Source organism: Eublepharis macularius, chromosome 9 (assembly GCF_028583425.1).
Source record: "Eublepharis macularius isolate TG4126 chromosome 9, MPM_Emac_v1.0, whole genome shotgun sequence".
In the NCBI taxonomy this organism is placed as follows: Eukaryota; Metazoa; Chordata; class Lepidosauria; order Squamata; family Eublepharidae; genus Eublepharis; species Eublepharis macularius.
Genome location: NC_072798.1, coordinates 94506326 through 94527775, shown reverse-complemented (window position 1 = coordinate 94527775; position 21450 = coordinate 94506326). Strand labels below are relative to the sequence as shown.

General features: G+C 45.3%; 1 protein-coding gene across 1 annotated transcript in view; it reads right to left on the bottom strand.

Moving 5' to 3' along the window:
* The window catches only part of LAMB4 (laminin subunit beta 4), a 76913-nt gene extending 58326 nt beyond the window's left edge, over positions 1-18587 (bottom strand). Inside the window, exons 1-5 of the mRNA XM_054988363.1 lie at positions 18526-18587; positions 12964-13121; positions 6585-6717; positions 3017-3090; positions 1345-1533 (exon numbers count right to left, since the gene is read on the bottom strand). Of these exons, the coding sequence (XP_054844338.1) occupies positions 1345-1533; positions 3017-3090; positions 6585-6717; positions 12964-13121; positions 18526-18571 (600 nt within the window). The 5' untranslated portion in view covers positions 18572-18587. The remainder of the gene's footprint in view (positions 1-1344; positions 1534-3016; positions 3091-6584; positions 6718-12963; positions 13122-18525) is intronic.
* Positions 18588-21450: the final 2863 nt, after the last annotated feature.

Genomic DNA, 21450 nt, shown 5'->3' with positions numbered 1-21450 from the left:
AACTGATAATTTAAAAGACTGATGAATTGCAACTGATAACAAGGCTCAATGCAGTGCATCCACCTGGACTGAATCGAGACCTAGGCTTCCTGTCTCATTACCAATGCTGATGTCTCCACACCCACTACCCCTCTGCATACCCCATCCTGTCCAATCATGCCTGCCATTGTCATTCAGCTTCTGCAAGCACTCCACTTTCCAAGACATAAGGACAGATGGACTCGCATTCTAGCTGTATCCGAAGAAGTGAGCTGTGGTTCATGAAAGCTCATGTCCTACCACTAATTTTGTTAGTCTTATAGGTGCTACTGAACTCTTGTTCTTTTCCATTGCTACAGACAGACTAACATGGCTACCCATTGTGATAAATTTTTTTAAAAGTCACACTAGTTCTACTCTCTTCTTGCATGGAGCTTGCTGCAAAACTTCATAGAATCATAGAGTTGGAAGGGGCCAGGGCTCATTTCGAGGGGGAACACGCCGGAACGCAGTTCCGGCAGTTCCCCAAAGAGGTCACATGTCAGGTGGCCCCGCCCACCTGACTCTCGGACATTTTGGGTCCATTTCAACCTGGATTGGGGCTGAAATGGCCCGGATCTGGCCTCTGACGGGTGGTGGATCACTCTCCCACTCAGCAACAGCCTGATCCTGACCATTTTGGGCCCCTTTTTGGCCATTTTCAGCCCCTTTTTGCCATTTTGGGCTCAATGGCCAGGACTGGGTCCAAAATAGCCAGGATAGGTGATGTCAGGGAGTGTGGCATATGCAAATCAGTTATGCCAATGACACACTTCCTGTGATGGCAAGGGGCATGGCATATGCTAATGGTTATGCTAATGGGTTATGCTAATGAGTTCCTCCAGCTCTTTTTCTAAGAAATGACCCCTGGAAGGGGCCATACAGACCATCTAGTCCAACCCCCTGCCCAGTGCAGGATCAGCACTGGGCAGGGGGCTGGACTAGATCTAAACAAGCAGGGTGTTGGACCTGATCTAAACAAGCTCGAATTCATCATGATGTCTGCATGCAGGTGCTTCTGTGAAAGGGATTTCACTTGTCCAACACAAACCAGGATTCTAAACTGGGATTAAAGTGAATTTTAGTAATTGCTGTTTGAGTGGTGTAAACTCTCACTAAACTCTCATTTACTGAGCCTTCAGTAATGATAGATAATGATAATGTTACGATAACATCCAGATGTTAAGCTGAGTGCTTAACTCAGCAGCAAGCTCAGAAACAAGCAGATCAAAGTTTAATTGCGGCTTGCCATGACATCTGAATGCAGGCTCAGATGACATCACACAATCATAATCATTACTATATAAACTCAAATCCTACGCATACCTCTCCTTCGGTCGAAGGCTCGATATCCGAATATCTCGAATCACAAACAACCTCTCCAACTTCTCTGGCTGGTCTGGAAGGAACATCAGGGAACGAAGTAGCACAGTCTTGAGCAAAATATCGAAATGGCTTCCAGGTCTGACCATAATCTATGGAGCGCTCCACTAACATGGCTGCAGGCCGAAAGGTCTATAAAATACATAACTTCAGATCACTCCCAAGTTGCAGCCAACCCTCAGGGGCCTATAATTGTTCCAGCATTTGGCTTTCATGAGCTACAGGACTGCATACAGGATTGAACTTTTGAAACACTACTACTATTTCCCCCCAAAGCATTTCCAATGAAATGCCAAAAGTCAAATCTGGTGCATAGTTTTGGAGGTGCTCAACCAACTTGACACAGTTTGATGTGGCTGGAAGTCAATGAGGACAACATTTTCCCACAAACACCATATGCTGCAACTGCAATTATCAGGAAAAAGATAGGAGAGCCCTTAATAAAAACCCATACACTCTTTTCCTTGATTCCTTTTAGTTTAAACTCTCCAACCGGTCCTTATAAACTGCATTTCTAGCTCCTACTGAGTGTTGTACATATAATTCTGGGAATATTGTGAGCCAGGTTTAAGCACAGAAAACACAGTCAGGAAAGTGCTTGGGAATTTTATGCCCTCTTCTGTTCCGAATGCAAATGATATCAAGACCAACAACCTTTTCCTCTTGCTTAATTGCACTGAAATGGAGAAACATGTTACAATAAGCATTGATTCTTGGTTTTCTTTTATCCTCTCCACCCCAAACAAAACCCCCAACCCTCAACCACCCCAGTCCCCTTTTGTCCTCGTGTGAGTAGTAGCGTTCAAACACTGCATCAGTAAACGTTGGGAGATTTAGGGGATGGTGCCTGAGGAGGGCAGGGTTTTGGGAGGATGCAGTGTTACTTCCAGGTGACACTCTAGGCCAGGTGACTCCCCAAGCCTCCATGTTCTTTAGCAGAAAAACTAGGGGAAACTCGTACAGAGTCTATGGCCATTTTCACACGTCTTTACCATCGCGCAAAATCATGGAATGGCATCTTCATGACATGATTTCTGATGTCATCATGCCACGAAATGGAATAATGATGGGAAATTGCTCCATGAAGCCATCGGCATTCTGTAAGAGCGCGGGACTCTAATCTGGAGAGCCAGGTTTGATTTCCCACTCCTCCACTTGAAGCCAGCTGGGTGACCTTGGGCTAGACACGGCTCTCTGGACTCTCTCAGCCCCACCCACCTCACAGGGTGTTTTGTTGTGGGGATAATAATGACATACTTTGTAAACTGCTCTGAGTGGGTGTTAAGTCATCCTGAAGGGCGGTATATAAATCAAATATTATTATTATTATTTTGTGAGACGGTAAAGACGTGTGAAAATGGTCTATATGTGGAGGCCATTTTTTTCTCCCACTCTTCCAGGGGGACAGGCTAGGGGCTGGCAATAAACGAATGGTCTAGTGAGAACAGGTTCCAGAACAGGAAATATTCCTTATGCCGCTTCCTGTATACTTACTAAAAACCAATACTAAAATACTAAGTAAACTTTTTTAGCCATGTAAAAGCTAAGATTAAACATTTTGTTTACTTTAATTTAGCTTAAATGTTAAATTGTTGTGTAGATTTGTGCAGAATACCTTAAAAGTCAGGACGAGATGGCTAAATTGAAACAAGCTTTCCAGATCTAGCCGAACGCTGACGTGATCAATACCTGAAAATGAAAGCAAGAGCACGTTAATGTGAATTATTTATTTATTTATTTATTTAATTACATTTTTAGACCGCCCTCCCCGTCAGATGGGCTCAGGGTGGTTTGACAACAAATTACCTTCTGTATCTGATGACTAAGGACCATTTCAAACAAGGCTCTAGTGAGATTTCTCCACAATTGTATGGTTTGGGTCAGGGGTCCCTAACCTTGTTTAAAATGTAGATACTCTTGAATTTTGAGAACAGGTAGTGGCACCAATACAAAATGGCTGCCAAGCGTAATGGGGCCAGTCAAAAAATTCACAGAGGTTCCAATCCCAGCACCCTTCCAAATAGGTAATCCCTATAAAACAACACTGATATCTCCTGGACTCTTCTGTAACAGCCCCTGCTCTACTGAGGTAGAGGAAAGTCAGCATTGGCTCTATTATATATTGTATTATATATTGAGATTAACAGCTCTTTATTATAGTAAACATCTTTATTGGAAGCCAGAAGCAGACAGACAACACTCAGGCTCAACAGTAACTAATTTATACTTGCAGAAACCACACCCACTTTTAACAACAACCAATGCAAGGTAAGCCGCTAGAATCCTTCATTTGCATGAACTATATACAAAGTAACTACTTGCAGCACCGTGATTGGACTATAAGGCAACAGTTATGATTGGCCGTTACCGGCACAAAAGACCAATAACGGTCTTGTAGGCCTCAGGAGCCTTTGTTCCTACTCAAGCAATACATAACAGGCTCTTTGATTTATGGAAGAGGGAAGTGGGCACGAGGAAACACAGTGGTGGGTGCCACATTGGGGACCATGGGTTTAGGTCAATAAGGACTAAAACTGGAGTTAAGATTGAAACTTGCAGTGCACAAAAGGCTAATTTTGAAGGGGCAGAGTAGACACACCACACAGCACTGCCCTTGGTGACCACTGTGTCAGGTATAATTAACAGCCAATGCAACACAATGCTTCAAGCTGCTAAGTTTCAGGAGGACTCCTTGAGATCTCACTTGATCAGTCTCCACCTTCCACTATAACTGATGTCTTTGAAGATTATTTATCTTTTATTCAAACTCAAGGCGGTTTACAAACATGACAGACACCAAATCACACGTCATAATCTCAGCAACCTAATATAAACTTCAGCTTCTCTAACATAAAAGCTGACAGATTAAAATCAGCAAGAATGTAATCAACAGGCACACCACACAGAGCAGGTTCCATAACAGCTCTTCTAAATGAAGCAGACATACAAAGTTTACAAAAAACGGGGAGAATGCAGCATGCACCTTTATCAGAAGCCCACCCCACAATTCAGAAGCATATACTGTCAAATCTGTAGAACAGGCCACCAGAGACCGTACTTTCCTAGGGGAAGGAACAATAAGGAGGAGTTGGCTAGATTATCATAATCAGTAATGGTTACGTAGTTGGGTTGCAAATCAGCACTCTGCTGGTTCGACTCCCACCACTGCTGTGAGCTCAGCAAGTGGCTTTGGGTAAGCCACTCCTCTCAGCCCCTGCTCCTCAACTGTATTGTGGGGATAATAATAATGCAGGGCTTTTTTTCAGCTGGAACGCAGTGGAACGGAGTTCCAGCACCTCTTGAAAATGGTCACATGGCTGGTGGCCCTGCCCCCTGATCTCCAGACAGAGGGGAGTTTAGATTGCCCTCCACGCCACTGGAGTGGCATGGAGGGCAATCTCAACTCCCCTCTGTCTGGAGATCAGGGGGTGGGGCCACCAGCCATGTGACCATTTTCTCCGAGGGCAACCCACTGAGTTCCACCACCTCTTTCCCCAGAAAAAAAGCCCTGATAACACTGACTTTGTTCTCCACTCTGAGTGGGCCTTAAGCTGTTCAGAAGGGTGGTATATAAGCACAGTTATTTTTAGTTATTATCATGTAGGACCTTGAAGCTTAAAAACTGACACCTTAAATTAAGCTGGAAATGATTATGTGGCCTTGGTAGGTGTTCTCAGACTGGTGTAATATGCTCACAGCATTGTGTCCATGTTAAAAGATGGACGGCTATATTAAAAGCTGGATGCCAGGCCAGCATATCCTGGGGGTGAAGGTTGTGAAGGGGTCACCATAACTTCTTGATCAGATCAGAACATTGGACTAGTCACTAGGATCATCAGAGACCCAGGTTTGAATCCCCACCAAAAGTCACTGTCTGACCTTGGGCTAGTCAGCCGCCACTCTCAGTGTAATCTACCTCACAGGGTTGTTGTGAGGTGAGTGAAATGTGTAAGCTGCTTTGGGTCCCTCTTCGGGAGAAAAGCAGGGTCTAAATCAGTGTTTCTCAACCTTTTTCTGACTGTGGTCCCCTTCCGACCTTGTTTCCTTCCTGTGGCCCCCCTGGCCTACCGGTATAAAGGTAGCTATTTTATATGCCAATAAATTGCGCTGTTTCTTCCTTATATGGAATGCCCCTGCTCTTTAGCTCCCCCTAGTGGATTCAGGGTTACACTTGCATGAAGGAACAGCACCCCACACACTGTCTTTTCTGTTTTCTTTTCTCGGTCACTTCTCTGTTTTCTTCACTTCTCACTTCCCTCTGTGGCCCCCTAGTCTCATGCTGTGGCCCCCCATTTATGCAATTTTTACCTGTGGCCCCCTTGGAATATCCTGGGGCCCCCTGGGGGGCCATATGGCCCCAGGTTGAGAACCACTGGTCTAAATGAAATAAGTGATAATGAACAGTCATACACCCGTACAAAGCAAGTAGTGTTACAATCTGTTCACTCCTGGTTTTGCACAGTAAGGAATCCATAAAAGTAGCATTAAACCACAAGCACAATGGAGTCTTGATGAGGCTTTAAAGTTGATCTGGGCTTTTTAAAAATAGCATTGGAGGAGGAAGACAGCACATGCCCATTTCCAGAGTGAATGAGTAGTTTATGCCTTTGGAGGAAAGACACTATAAACTACACAACATAAGAATGTCGTCTGTTTCTCTACCAGCTCCTTTGCTCACCTCACGTCAGGAAAAGCGTTTGCAACTTTTATGTTTTGCCACAGGGGATGCAGATCGTTCTTCAGTTAGACAACTTGATGGAATCCAGGCCTAGCTGACCTCGGCTTCCACCACCCTTGCTTGCCCCCCAACAAAATGCAATCATCTCATATTCATTGAAAAGTAAGGTTCCGTCTCTCTCAATAGTGCACACTAGCCTACAGGTAAACAGTACTTTACAATTCTTAAGAATAATTCAGATAAATAAAACCTGCTTTGGTTACTTACATGCAAACATTGAAGGGAAGTGCTGATGAACTACAAAGACAACGTCCTTGTTGAAGGCTGCAAGCTACGATTCCGTCTTACCCGATCACCTTGAAATCTTGTCTTATTACAAAACGGATGCAATTTTCCTTCAGAATAGCATACATTGTGCAAAAGTGATAGCTTCACTGTTGACAGTGCAGACCACAAGAAAACCCACATTCAACTCAAGAGTAAACACTTATAGAAAGCCACGCACCATTTTCAGACTGCCACCACTTCTTCCGATCAGGCTCAAAAGTTGTGATAACATTTTCAATCGAGTGACTGTCGGGCTGGGAAACTGGATGATATGGGTATCTGGAATCACAGCTGAAACATTTCTTCTGATCCTAGAAAAGCCAGACAAATAATTAGCCTGAAATGCTCTTCTGATCATTTTGGAGGTTCGGCAAGGCTTTCCTTTGAGCAGGTGTGTGTGTGTGTGTGTGTGTGTGTGTGTGTGTGTGTGTGTGTGTGTGTGTGTGTGTGTGTGTGTGTGTGTGTGTGTGTGTGTGTGTGTGTGTGTGAGACGTGCCGTCAAGTCGCCTCCGACCTATGGCAATCCTATGAATGAGAGACCTCCAAAATGTCCTATCATTTATCAGCTGAGAATTAGTCTTTTCTCCTTTGGCCACTTTGGAACCTCAATGGCTTCCCCTCACGCGATAATAAGTGTTAAACGACACACATTCATGTATTCACAATTGTCTAGAGGTGGCCTCCAGACTGTTTCTGGCCCTGACCTCCCCCACATTCAGCCAGCCCCACAGAGCGGTCACCTTCTCACTGACCCCCCTCCACAGCTCAGACCCCCCCCTTCACTCTCCGGAGATGAGCCACCCAACTCACCCAAGGGGGGGAGCAAGTGGGGAATGGTAATAACAAGCCAGGGGCAAATGGTGGCAGGCAAGCTGTGAGACACAGCTGCCTGCAAGCAGCCACTGATGAAGGGAAGTCGGGAGCAGGTGGCAAACAGCTGGCTGTAGGATGTGACAGCCAACAGGCAGTTGCTGACAGGAGCTGGCCAGTGCCAAAGGGCAGGCCCCAGAACAACCATGGCTCTCCCAATGGCGGTGACGGGACCCAGCATCCGAGGGGCTGACCCAGATCCTGCCAACACCTTTCCCTGGACCCCAGCATGGGAGATGGATATCGAGTTCCGAACCACCAAGACACTTTGCAGTGCCACGTGAAAGTGTGGTAGAGAGTGATGGGAAAGTCCAGGACAGGCAGGGAGCCACCCGTTTTCCCCAGACCAGGTGGGAAGGAAGGGTGTGGTACTGGCTCACCCATGACTGGGGAAGTCCATCAACTGCTGGTGCTATGGAGGTATAGGGAGATGTGTTTTACCAGGGAAAGGTATTTTTATAAAAGGATTCTCATTGGTAAGCAAGGGCAGGTGGAATGCACGGGCAAACCACAGTAACCCCTGTCAGAGCCAAACTCAAACCAAAACTTGCTTTAACTCCCTGGCTGTAACTCTTCACATGCCAAAGCAACTCCTATAGAGGAGTTTTGTTTTTAATTACAAACCTTTTATTGTTCCTAATCCAAAATGTATAACTCAGAAGAATGTTCACAGAACGACCTATTCTCATCTCATGTGATCTTTTTTTTTTTTTGGAGGAGTGAAAAGTTTAAAGAAGTGTCAAATTGAGTTAGGAAGCAGCCTGCCTTGAGGTCAGGCAGGGTGTAGTGAAGAAATTCCTGTATGACATATTCAAAACATTTGGAATGGTTACTGCTACATGGTGAAACTTAAATGCTTTGGTGAAAAGCATAAGTTGGTGAAAAGCCAACTTAAATGGCTTTTATAGATTTGGTTTTAGTGCAACCAAGTGCTAGACTGTCTCCCCTTTCGGAGCTTTTACCCTGCCACCCATCTCTCTTGAAGAGGAGTATATAAGCGCAGTCAGGGGTCATTTCGTAGAAAAAGAGCTGGAGGAACTCATTAGCATAACTCATTAGCATATACTACACCCCTTGACACCACCAGAAGTGTGTCATTAGCATAACTGATTTGCATATGCCCCACCTCCTGACATCACCTATCCTGGCTGTTTTGGACCCAATCCTGGCCATTCAGGGCCGAAATTGGGCCCAAAATGGCAAAAAGCGGCTGAAAATGGCTGAAAAGGGGCCCAAAATGGTCAGTACTGGGCCACTGCTGAGTGGGAGAGTGATCCACCACCCATCAGAGGCCTGATCCGGGCCGTTTCAGGACCAATCCTGGCTGTTTGGGTATGATTCTTGCCATTTGGGGCCTGAATTGGGCTGTTTTGGCCACGATCCAGGCTGAAATGGGCCCCAAATGGCCAAAAATCAGGTGGGCGGGGCCACCTGTCATGTGACCTTTTTGGAGAACTACTGGAACTGCGTTCCTGCGCGTTCCCCCTCAAAATGACCCCTGAGCGCAGTTAATATCATTTATTTATTTGGTAGTTTACACATAATCTATGTGTGGATTATTCTTATATGGCCTATTTTATTTGGACACGAAAAAACTACAAGAGAACAGTTCAGGCTGGAATTTAGGCTCAGGGTATGGAAGACTGGTTGTCGTGAGCCACAGGAAGAAGTTAGATTTGCCTGACAATCAGAAGCAATCAGTGCTGAAGGTATTCAACTGAGAAGTAGTATTTCCCTTTATTTTTATGTACGAAAACGTTTAAATCCCGCTTCTCCTCATGGTGCCAGGCTGCTTACAATTAAAACATTAAACAACAATGAAACCCCCAATTCCCTCTTCTCCAGTAAAAATGTAATAACAGAACAGTTCAGGTTGATGGAAGAACGCTTAACACATAAAATTGTGAATAATAATTACAGTAATAATAATAAGTGTGTCCTTCTGGGCAGATTAGTGCCCACTCAGAGTGATGAACTAAGTCAGTGTTATTGTTATCCCCACAATACAGCTGGGGAGCTGCGGCTGAGAGGAGGGGCTGACCCAAGGCCACCTGCTGAGCTTATGACTGTACTGGGATTCGAACTAGCAGAATGCTGACTCACATCCAACCACTTAACCATTATGCCACAACAGCTGTCCTGGTATATTGTTAAGGAAGTAGTTCCATACTTTAGCACAGGTGAGTCTGAGAATAAGTTCTGTACTAGAACAATAGAATGGTATAAAGAAAGGAAGGAAGGCTGAAATAACACACATAGAAGCAACCTCTTAGCATGATGGCTGTCATGTCACAGGAAAAACACGCTGACTTTCCGCTGAGGCTATCATGCCTACAAAGAATATGGCTACCGTCTCCCCGGCGAGCAACCCTGGGTTATGTAACTGCTCACAGGAAGCTCAGAGATGGTCTATGCTATAGGATCCAACACACGATAAGCTCACCAAAGCTTCCTGGTAGCCAGGGGACCCTCACCCCCAAGGCATCTCAGGCGGGAGGACTTGAGCTTCACCATCCCCTGAAATTCACACCTGTGTAAAGACTATTCCCCAAGGCAAGCAGCTTGCCTTACGAATCCAACTATTTTCACTATCCTCCCTTTGTAGACAACTGGAGGTGCCCTGGTGGAAATTGTCAGATTCATGTGATGAACCACTGAACTGTTTGCCATGTGTCTAACCCACACATGATGCATATCTCACCTGCCTCATGAATAGCTGACACACCTGAGCTCCCAAGGCTATTTATAGGCCGAAGAGAAGCCAAATGATCATTTGAGCCCCTCGGCCTCCCAGGTGTGTGCAGACATGCATAACCTGGTATTGCCTCCTCCTGATTTTAAGGTAACATGTTAAAATATTATGGCATTTAAGGAGCCTGCCACGCCCCTGTTTATTTGTATATACAAGTCTTCGGGCACATTTGTTTTAAAAGTCTACCTCTGTTGTGAACTAGAATGGGTGGAATAGTATAAGCCTTGCTCTTTTACCTTCAATTCCACCATCTATGAAGTTACCTTCCTCAATTTTTGTTAAGATAAAAGAGCTATATGGATGCATTTACTTAATTTATAGTGTGACCTTCTCTCAGAGACTCCAGGCAGATCAAAAACCAGGCTTATAAATAACTGATACATCTGTTCATCTGTGGTCAGGGTCACTTCCAAGCTACTGATAGGTCACAGAATCCAAATGTTTAGGTGGACTTCTGTGTGTGGCTGATGGTAAAGCACTTGGCATGCTGAAAATAATTAGTAACGATATACAGCAATGACTAGTGGAGTCCCTGGCCCCAAAGAGGCTCGCCTTGCCTCAACTAGGACCAGGGCCTTCTCGGTCCTCCTGGCCCCCCCACCTGGTCAAACTCTCTGTCTGTGGAGACTCGGGCCCAGCAGGAATTGTTATCCTCTCGCCAGGCCTGTAAGACAGAGATGTTCCTCCAGGCATATGGTGGTTGTGATGGGTGGACCATGAAACTGGCCTCCTGCCACCAGGGGGGGGGTTACCCCCTCCCCATTTTGCTAACATCTAGCAGTTAGCCACCCGGCCCCATGGTTTTTTGTTATTCCTGGGTTGTGCAGTATGTGTGCCGCTGCCACTATCTTTTAGAAATCGCTGTTTTTATTGATTTTTTTAGTTGGTTTTAAACTAAATTGTTATGCTGTTTTATATTTCTTGTACTCTGCTCTGAGCCCACTTGCGGGGAAAGCGGACTAGAAATATAATAAATAGTCTTATACATAACCCACACATAGCTCAAGTTCCTCACACATATTACTGTCCAGGGCTGTTGTTTATATCTAACAGAAGTCAGAAGAACATTTGTGAAGACTGGTGCTCCTTAACACCAGATTATATTACACCTGTCTCTACACACCTGGGGGCCAGCTCTTTTTGATACGAAGGTTAAAAGGCTACTTTCTTTCCACGTGCATGCGCATGCGCATGCCTTTGTAGTGAAGTTCTACTAGGTTACATTTCCTTTGACGCATCCAGGAGTCAATCACCATAAGCAAACATCTTATTTTCTCTTACTTGTTTAACTAAACAAAACTTTAATACAGAACGTTATATAAACATTATGAGGTTCCAATACCTTGACCCCGTGGTTTCAATGTGCTTGTGACTGCTACTCTACACAACCACATGCCAGTCCCAGGGTACAACTGGCAAGCATCTTGCTAAAGCTAAGTAAATGTGGTTCTGTTCAAAACCTGGGTGGGAGATTGCCTGGGAACCTTCTGTGTGTCACCTTAGCCTTTTTTATTTGTTACATTTGTTGAGCTCCTACTTGTGTACCAAAAGAGCATGCTACCTGAGACCCTGCTGGTACATGCAGGGCTGGTGCCAGGTTTTCTGGCGCCTGAGACAAGATACCTGCTTCAAGGGTATTGCTGCCCCCCACGTGCACGCGCGCACCCAGACTGCATTATGATGTCACTGTGCGCAACATCATCACGCAGGGCGTGCGCTGCGAGTCAGCCGCCCCACTGGTGAGGCAGGCAGCTGGGACGGCACGCAGGTAGCCTCCCGGCCCTCCCGCTCAGTTGTCCCACACTGCTCCGGCTGCCTGCCTCGCCCGCAGCTGTGTGCTGGCGGTGGCAGCAGTGGCAGCAGCACGGGGCAGCTGGGAGGCTGCCTGCTCAGTTGCCCTGCGCTGCTGTCGCCAGCATGTGCTCCTGGCCAGGCACCTGCAGGCCAGGCACGGCAGGTGGCCGGGGAGGCACACAGGAGCGGCTTCCCAGCCCTCCCATTCAGCCACCAGCGCTGCTGCCACCAGCCCTGCAGCATGCGCCCCCACCCACGGTCAGCACTCAAGGCAGTTGCCAGTGCCGCCTCAATGGACACACCGGCCCTGGGCACATGCAATCGTCATTTTGTAGGAATATGGAAATGTGCATATTTTCAAGCTTCAATACATATGAAGGTGTACCTGTAAGAAAACCAGGTTTCTAACTGTGTGTCCCAAAACTGGAAACTGTATGTGTTGTCCTATTCCCACAAAATAGAAACATAGCAGGTTCATCCAGTACACAAGATAGAAATGAGAAAACACAGTGACTGAAAAGGGCTCTTGAGTTTCACGGAGGAAAGATAAGATATAAACATAGAAATGCATGAGATAGCCTCACAAAACTCTGCATCATAGTCCAAGCTTTTTTTTAAAAAAAAGTGTCTGCTTTCAGTTTTGGTTACCAGGTTGCATACTTTTGAAAAATGCAAGACGAATAGATTTTCAATAAAACACGCATATATACCATGGTGGTGGAAAGTGCCATCAAGTCATAGTTGACGTATGGTTGACCCCTGCTGGGATTTTCAAGGCAAGAAACTAACAGAGGTGGTTTGCTATAGCCTGCCTCTGCATAGCGATCCTGGTCTTCCTTGGAGGTCTCCCATCCCACTACTAGAAAACTGCTTAGCTTCCGAGGTCTCCCATCCAACGACTAACCAACCCTGCTTAGCCTGCCTGGGCTATTCAAGTCAGGGCAAATACACCTTACAAGATAGGTTGTCACACAAGTTAAGAAAACTGCAATAGTGTGGAAGCAATCAGAATGCCTCCTATCAAATCCACAAAGCCTCGTTTATTTGAGCAAGCAAAGAGGAGACGGGTGTTACAAGTAGATCCCACGTGATCATTTCTGATTTAAACATTTTGCACCACCCTCTTGGCATCTAAACATACCTCAAGGTGGCCTATGATGCAGTATTTCTGAGGGCCAAACCGTCCACATGTTGATGAGGCTGTGAGCTGTTTGCTGCGACCAACAATCAGGTCCCCAACAGCTGGATAACACGAACCACGGTCACAGTTGTCCTGGCCACAAATGTAGTCTGTCTGTACTGCCACACAAAACAAACACAAAATAACTGCTAGTTATATAGGCTCACTTATAACAAAAACTTTAGGTGGCCATATCTTCCACAAAGTGCTTTTCCTGGAAAAAATGCAGTGGGTTAAATGAGAAGTTTGCATTGTAATAATGCTTGTAAAATTTAAAGGAAATATAACATGCAGTTCCGTGACATCAGGGCTTTTTTTCTGGGGAAAGATGTGGTGGAACTCAGTACTGCACAATGACATCACTTTGGGTCAGCTGGAACAAGGGGGGAGTTTTTAAAAATTTAAATTGCCCTTGGCGAAAATGGTCACATGGCTGGTGGCCCCGCCCCCTGATCTCCAGACAGAGGGGAGTTGAGATTGCCCTCCATGCCGCACGGGATTATGACCTGAAGGGGGGTATATAAATTAATGTTGTTGTTGTTGTTATTTGGAATATTATATGTTGGCCATTTTATTCTCTGATTTTAAGAATTCAGCAGCGGTTAAACTGGGAAATGCACACAAGCTAAGTCTGTCTTCTATCCCACTTCTTACAAACACACCATGCGCCCTGGGCCCTCACTCAGAATCAAGAAGAATCTGGCATTTTCATGTAAGAAAGTACCGAAGGCCTATCAACATGGAGGCGGGAGAGAGGGAGATTATACCCCTCTCCCTTCTCCCGGTATCTATGGGCTAAGCTACACGTGACGAATGACATTTGAACAGCAAGTGAACAGACTCACATGCATTCCTCCCTGTTCACTTGCACTCCACTTGCACTCACTCGATCAAGTGGAGTGCAAGTGAACAGGGAGGAATACACGTGAGTCTGTTCACTTACCAGGCAAGTGTCATTCGTCACTTGTAGCTTGGCTCTCAGACACGGATGTGCACAGAGTGTGTTTGGAGCACCTTTGTATTTCCATCCCATGCCCTTGCTGCATGTTCATCGTACTGAGTTTTTGGCCAACTGAAAAGAGCTCCAACAAAAGAGGCCCCCACAGGAGAAAACGCTGGCAGCTAGACAAAAATTCTCCCACAGTCAATCAACATAGTAACTCTCAATTCATCACAAAGAGTCTATTTAACAAATGTGCAAAGTGCAAAAGTGCATACAGTGTAATAAATACATATATAAATAATAGCTATAAATCATTCAAATAATCACAGTCCAATACATAGAATATCATTAAATTCATCACCATTCAAATATACTTATTCTTAAAGGTACAGTCCGTGCAGGTTCCTATGTCCTTATCGTTCTTTGCAGGTTCAAGAATAGTCTCCAACAAGAGGTATACAACGGATACAGAGGTGAGTAACTGAAAAGAGCTACAGTGTCCTTCAGACTTGGTGGGAAGGAATCAGAAGAGTGGGAGAAGCTAAGATTTACCCATCTTTCTCCACTTTGAGCGGATGACACTAAAGGTTTAAGGGGAACGGTCACAGCACCTCATTAAACTGAATCTTCAGGTTTGCTTTGTAGGATCAGAGAGAAGCACTTCATGTCTTTAAGGAAGTACTTGTTAGTTTGACAGGAAGAAACTGGGACAGAAGTTCTTGGGGAACAGGGGACCCTGAAAAACAGCATTTTGGGGGGGATTTGGGGCTGTAGTAGGAAAGGGGAGAAAGAAAGTCGCACTCTAGACCCTTCCATGCATGGAAATGCTCTGTGGTATTTACCTCACAGACGTGAAACATACAATATAACAGAGATAAGGTATACGGTGATGGTTTCTTAGGTTTCAGTTTGAACTGAATCCCGTATAGAAGCAGAATTTTGACAGGAAGAAAATTAAGGCTTTGCCCGAAATGACTTTAAGATTTTTTTCTTTCACCGAGTTAACTTTCCATTCAGGGCTTTTGCCCTTTGAGACGTGTTCCAGCCTGAAACACTAAACAGCTATGGGGCCCTTCAAGGCTTCATCTGCTACTTGGCTCAACTTGTTGTAACAGAACATGAGGGGTTTTAGAAGCCTGTAATGGTTATGAGAGAATCTAGAGACATTTTACATTCAGTTGTAGAAACTGCTTTCCAACTTTGTGACAAGATGGGTGTTGAAACTATCACATCCTCCTTACCAAAGGGCTTTTGACCTGTGGCTTTTAGCCTGGGAATCAAGACTGGGGACCCTCTAAGATTCCCCCCTCTCTCTTTTATATATATACCTTTCTTGTTGGGTTACCACTAGGCACTAGGCACTAGGCACCTCGGGTTTCCGATTCGGGTAAATTACCCGAATAAGAAGCATTTGGGTAAATTACCCAAATCGGACCCGATCTGGAAAGATTCTGGATATCCGAATTGGAAATCCCGATTCAGAAAGATTCTGGATATCCGATTCGGAAATCCCAAATCAAAGCTTTTGAAACCCAAATCAACCCCTCCTGCACACCCCTAGTTACCACCTTTGCTCTCAGGAGATATTAGGTCAGCTTTTTGGGGTCAGGGTTCCACACAGAAAGCAGACTGTATGGCAGTTATAAGCAGTCTTCTTTTTTGGAAGAAAACGATGACTCCTGAAAGGCCAATTTCAGTTACTTGCCAGGAGTGTGCTATGTTTGTATTCCTCCCTGAGGACAAGAAGGACTTCATTTGTCACAAGTGCAAGCTGGTAGTGTTACTAGAAGAAAAAACGAAGAGCCTGGAGGAAAGGATGGGTACCCTTCAAGAGATCAAAGGAGGAGAGGATTTCATCAACAAAAGCCTTCAAGCCCTGCAAAGGGATGGGGAGAGTAGCAGAAGGGACAATAAAACAGAGTATTTTCTTAATGAATGTCCTCAGAGATCAACAGCACAAGTCAGAATGTGCCGAGCAAGATGGCACTCAGTGCCACTGGAGCTGAGAAATCAATTCCAGGCCCTTGCTGCTGTGACAGAATCACTGGCAGATGTTCAACAAGGAGGACCTGAAAGAACAAGTAAGGGTGTCATGGAGGGACAATCAAATAACATTAGAAGCAAAAGGAAAGCCTTGGTGATTGGTGACCCTCTGCTGAGGGGTGTGGAATGTCATGTGTCCAGGCCTGACTCCACGGCCCAAGAGGTGTGTTACTAGCCAAGAGCAAAGATCAAGGATATCATAGACTAGATGGCCAAGCTAGTCAAACAAACAGACCGTTATCTATTTGTGGGAACAAATATATATGGTCTATATGGGAACAATTGTAAAGGCCATGAAAACCACTGAAAACATTAGGGCTGACTTTGAAGCCCTTGGGAGGTAACTGAAAGGAATGGGGGCACAGGTGGTATTTTCTTCGATCCTGCTGGTCAGTGGAAGAGGAATGCAACAGGAACAGAAGATTATGGAGGTGCGTTCATGGTGCTGGCAGGAGTGATTTGGATTCCAGGACCATAGTCAGGTGCAATTACCAGCACAGGAAGGACCGTGTTATGTGTATGCCATCACAAATTGTGGCACTGAAAGGATGAGGGAAGGTGATCCCTGAAGAGTAATGATATAGTAAAAAAAAAAAAAACAGATTCCAGAATTCTGTCTCAGTTGAACATCTATTCTGAGGTGGGGAATACCAATGAAGGGGTTGTGAAGCAGATTGAAAGAGCCAAAATCTGGGATACAGCTGAGAGAAGACATAACCTAAACCTGTTTCCAGACCCTGGAGTGGAGTGACCTTGTAAAGTTTGCCTGATTCGAATCCTGACTACTTCACAAGAATCCCAGGTTTCATTAACATAGTACTCGCTGAGAGGGAAAGGCCAGGACTCATAAATAAATGGAAAGTAAATTTTTATGGGGAGGGACTTGACACATGGACTGGAAGGATTGTTGGAAAGTGTAAACAAGCAAGCACACACACATATCGCTGCCTTGTGCTTAAAGTGAGAACACTGATTAATAACAACAACATTTGAATTATATACTGCCCTTCAGGACAACTTAATGCCCACTCAGAGCGGTTTACAAAGTGTGCTATTATTATCCCCAGAACAATCACCCTGGGAGGTGGGTGGGCCTGAGAGAGCTCTGAGAGAGCTGTGACTGAGCCAAGGTCACTCCAGCTGGCTTCAAGCGGAGGAGTGGAGAATCAAATCCGGCTCTCCAGATTAGAGTCCTGCCACTCTTAACCACTACACCAAACTGGCTCTCAAGGTCAGCGTTACCTACTCTGACTGGCAGTGTCTCCTCTGACTCTGTATAGTTTTAGGCAAAGGTCTTTCACATCACCTACCACCTAAGCATTTAAACTTGAGATGCCAGGATCTTCTGCATGAAAAAGAGAGACCTTACCACTGAATGACGACCTCTCTCCGTGAAGTTGGGGTAGGAGATTCACAACAACAACAACTGCTCTTATATACCACTCTTGTAGACAGATTAGTGCCTCACCCAGAGCGGTAAACAAGTTAGTGTTATTATTATCCCCACAATGCAGCCGGGGAGCTGGGGCTGAGAAGAATGGCTTACCCAAGGCCACCTACTGAGCTCATGGCAGTTCCAGTAGAGTGCTGATTCGCAGCCAAACCACTTAACCACTGTACTACAGCAGCTCTCTCTCTCTCTTTTTTAATTAAAGACTCTAGTTTGTATACTGGGCCCAGGAATGGACAAACATAGGCCATTTCCACACAGCTTACTTTATTCTGCAAAATAGCGAAATCTCGCAGGAAGATGCTGTTATCGCTCAAGAAGACGCAATAACAGTGTCTTCTCGCGAGATTTCGCTATTTTGCAGAATAAGGTAAGCCGTGTGGAAACGGCCATAGTGTGGGATTTGTCAACAAGATTGCAGAGTTGACTATATATAGCCATGTCTGTTGACACTGTCTCTTCTGTCCATAAGTGTGTTATAATTGCTACTTGCGCTTATATACCACTTTTCTAGACAGATCAGTGCCCCCCGCTCAGAGTAGTGAACAAGGTCATGATTATTATTATCCCCCCAATACAGATGGGGGGCTGGTGCTGGGAGGAGTGGCTTATCCAAGGATATAGGAAGAAACCTTGTGTTTATTTCATTAAGATCCATATTCAAAGATATATCACTCAAACTATTTGGTAGGGTGCAACTGCAGGAGAGGGCTATTGGCAATGCCCTTCTTAGGGGGCTCAGAAAGCATATTTGGGGGGAAAGGTGGTAAACTAATGAAGAGCCAATTTGGTGTAGTGGTTAAGAGCAGCAGGACTCTAATCTGGAGAGCCGGGTTTGCTTCCACACTCCTCCACTTGAAGCCAGCTGGGTGACCTTGGATTAGTCACAGCTCTCTCAGAGCTCTCTCAGCCCCACCTGCCTCTCAGGGTGATTGTCATGAGGATAATAACAACACACTTTGTAAACCGCTCTGAGTGTGGCATTAAGTTGTCTTAAAGGGCAGTATATAAATCAAATGTTATTATTATTTGTGTCACTTCGTCTGATTCAACAAGGGTCTTTATATGCTAAAGTTCTTAAACTTACTGAGTTTTAAAAGAACAATTAGCAGGAATCGTATCTTCATGTACATCTTATAAGTATTAGCCAAAAGCTGGTTCTTGGCTGGGGGGTGGGGTCTGCTTCAGCCTTGCTGGAGCATCTGGAGCATCTGCAAGGAAAAAGGAACAATTGATCAGGAGGAATCCTTTCCACTGATGAAAGAGAGAACAGGAGTCTTCTTCAGCTATCCAGAGAGACTTATACTGGGGATCACTGGATCATTGTTGTTCGTTAGTTCTCTGGTAGGGTTTCCCTTGTTATTTCGTAGCACTTTGGTTTCCGGAGGAAGCTCTTTTGTGATTGGTTATGGGGATCATTGGACTTGCATAAAAAAGGCATATGAGACAGACACTGCAGTATGGAATTGGATGGAACTGAGTGGGAAAAAAATGAGTTGGATAACACCCATTATATTTACCTTGTGTATATACTGTTCTCTAAAGAAACAGAGGAGTTAGCCATGTTAGTCTATAGTCGCAAAATAGTAAAGAGTCCAGTAGCACCTTTACGACTAACCAACTTTATTGTAGCATAAGCTTTCGAGAACCACAGCTCTGTTCGTCAGATGCATCTGACGATACATCTGACGAAGAGAGCTGTGGTTTTCGAAAGCTGACAATGCATCTGACAAACAGAGCTGTGGTTTTCGAAAGCTGATGATGCATCTGACGAAGAGAGCTGTGGTTCTCGAAAGCTCATGCTACAATAAAGTTGGTTAGTCTTAAAGGTGCTGCTGGACTCTTTACTATTCTCAAAAGAAAGTTTGTCCTATGGCTACAGAAAGATGAAACATACACATTCATTGATTTCTTTCTAATGATTGCCACCGTACCCTATTGTTATCTGCTCACTGAATGTCCTAACTGATGTTCGTTACTGTATTTTGCTCCGTGAATGTCCTAGATGTTGATTATATTGTATTTCACTTGCACTATGTAATCTGCCTCAGTGAGGCAGTCAGAAAGGCAGTGGCATCATCATCATCATCATCTCATCATCATCATCATCATGCCATTGTAGAAGTGCAGTTTAAAAATACAAAAACTGTCTCAGTTTAAAAAAATCTGTGAAACAAAAGCAAAACATTTTTAATCACCTTTGTCTCATTATGGTGCCAAACCTATGAGTGTATCACAAGGAATATCATGCGTACGGCTTCCAGGACTGCAACTCATTTCTATTGCAATATAATGCACTTATGTTGCTTGCAAGATTGCTCATTACGGCTATTGTTGCTGTTTTACAGATGGAAATACAAGGCTCTGAAAAAGCGACCTGGTGAAGGCTCCAAGCAGCCCATGTCTGAGCTCACGCCCAACACTATCCACCATCAAGGACCATTGGTGAACAAGCTGGGAGCAGAGAGTATCCCCTGTTGCAACTGGAAGGAATAGGTGAAAGAAAACTCACCTTGGTATTCTCAACAACAACTTGGAGTTCTCAAGAACAATGACTCACAGTTGAACACACAAAGTACCTGAATGGGTAAGTGTTACTTTTAAAAAATTCAGGCTCTCAAGGTTTTGGGGGAAAGCTTGAAAATGTGATAGGGTGTTCACAGAAGGCCCAGAAGCAAAATGAGACTGGGACAATCTTCCGGTAGTCAAGGGGGCAAGGCTTCACTGGCCAGTGCAGGGGCCAGATGCTCATGTTCTCTGTTCCAGGATTTATATACGTTAATTGAATTTGCATCATTTGCTGAGGACGGGTTGTGAAACTGTAACTGCTGTCTTTATGCTACCAGTTTTTAACTGCTTAGCTTTGTATTTTGACTTGATGTGATCTGCTCTGCTTGAGAGGAGTGCAGACTACAAATTTTAGTAACAACAGCAATAACAACAACATATTCTGAGAAGAGAAACTTGGAAGCCTTGATGAATGTTTTTAAACTTTTGCCGCAAGTATATGCATTGGGTCAGAGGGCCTAGCTACAAGCAGGGCCGGATCGAGGGGGGCAGGGGGGGTAGTCTGCCCCCGGCACCACGAGGGAGGGGGCGCCAGGAGCAGCTGCCAGCTGCCGGAGCGTGCGGGCAGCAGCGCGGGCAGCCTCGCAGCCCCCCGCGCTGCCTTTCGCCTGCCCTACATGACAGGGGGTGCGCGGCAAGCCGGACGTCCCCTCTCCTGCAGGGCAGGTGAAAGGCAGCGCAGGGTGCTGAGAGGCCGCCCGCACCATTTGCTTGCGGGGAGGCGAATGGCGCAGGTGGCTTCCCAGCCCCGCACGCTGCTTCCGCTGCCCTGTGTGATGATGTCACCAAAATGACATCATCACACCGCACCGGAAGCGAGGTCAGGCTAGGGTTACCCCAGGCACCGGCAACCCTAGATCTGGCCCTGGCTACAAGTGATGAATGGCACTTGAACGGCAAGTGAACAGACTCACGTGTATTCCTCCCTAATCACTTGCCCTCCACTTGCCCTCCACTACATACTTGTAGCTTGGCCCTGAGTTGGAAAAAGAGAGAAAAGAGTATTTTTGTTTCAGCACAGAATAAATTATACATCTCCCCATCACCCCTGCTTTTCTTTTTTTGGAATCCTTTGGAGATCTATGGGGCACAGGCACAGATGGATTTCCATGTTATGCCCTTGGAAAGCAAGCAGCCTCTTCTGCACATGTAAATAGTTAACCATGTGATTTAATATCTTGTGCCAGCTGTGGCCCAGATGCAGCTGCTACCAACTTGGGGAGATTCCACATAATGGGGCTAAATCACATGGCTCACTGTTGACAAATATGACTCTGGCTTCCAAGTGAAGAACACGCCAGCTCTTGCCTCTTGTACATGCCAACCACGGCATGCTGTCTTCTAAGTTCAAAGAGGACATAAAAATCTAAATCGAATTTCAATAGATAATCATCACAATCTAGGCACCTAAAGCCATAAGGGTTTCTTGAAAGCAGAGGAAGTA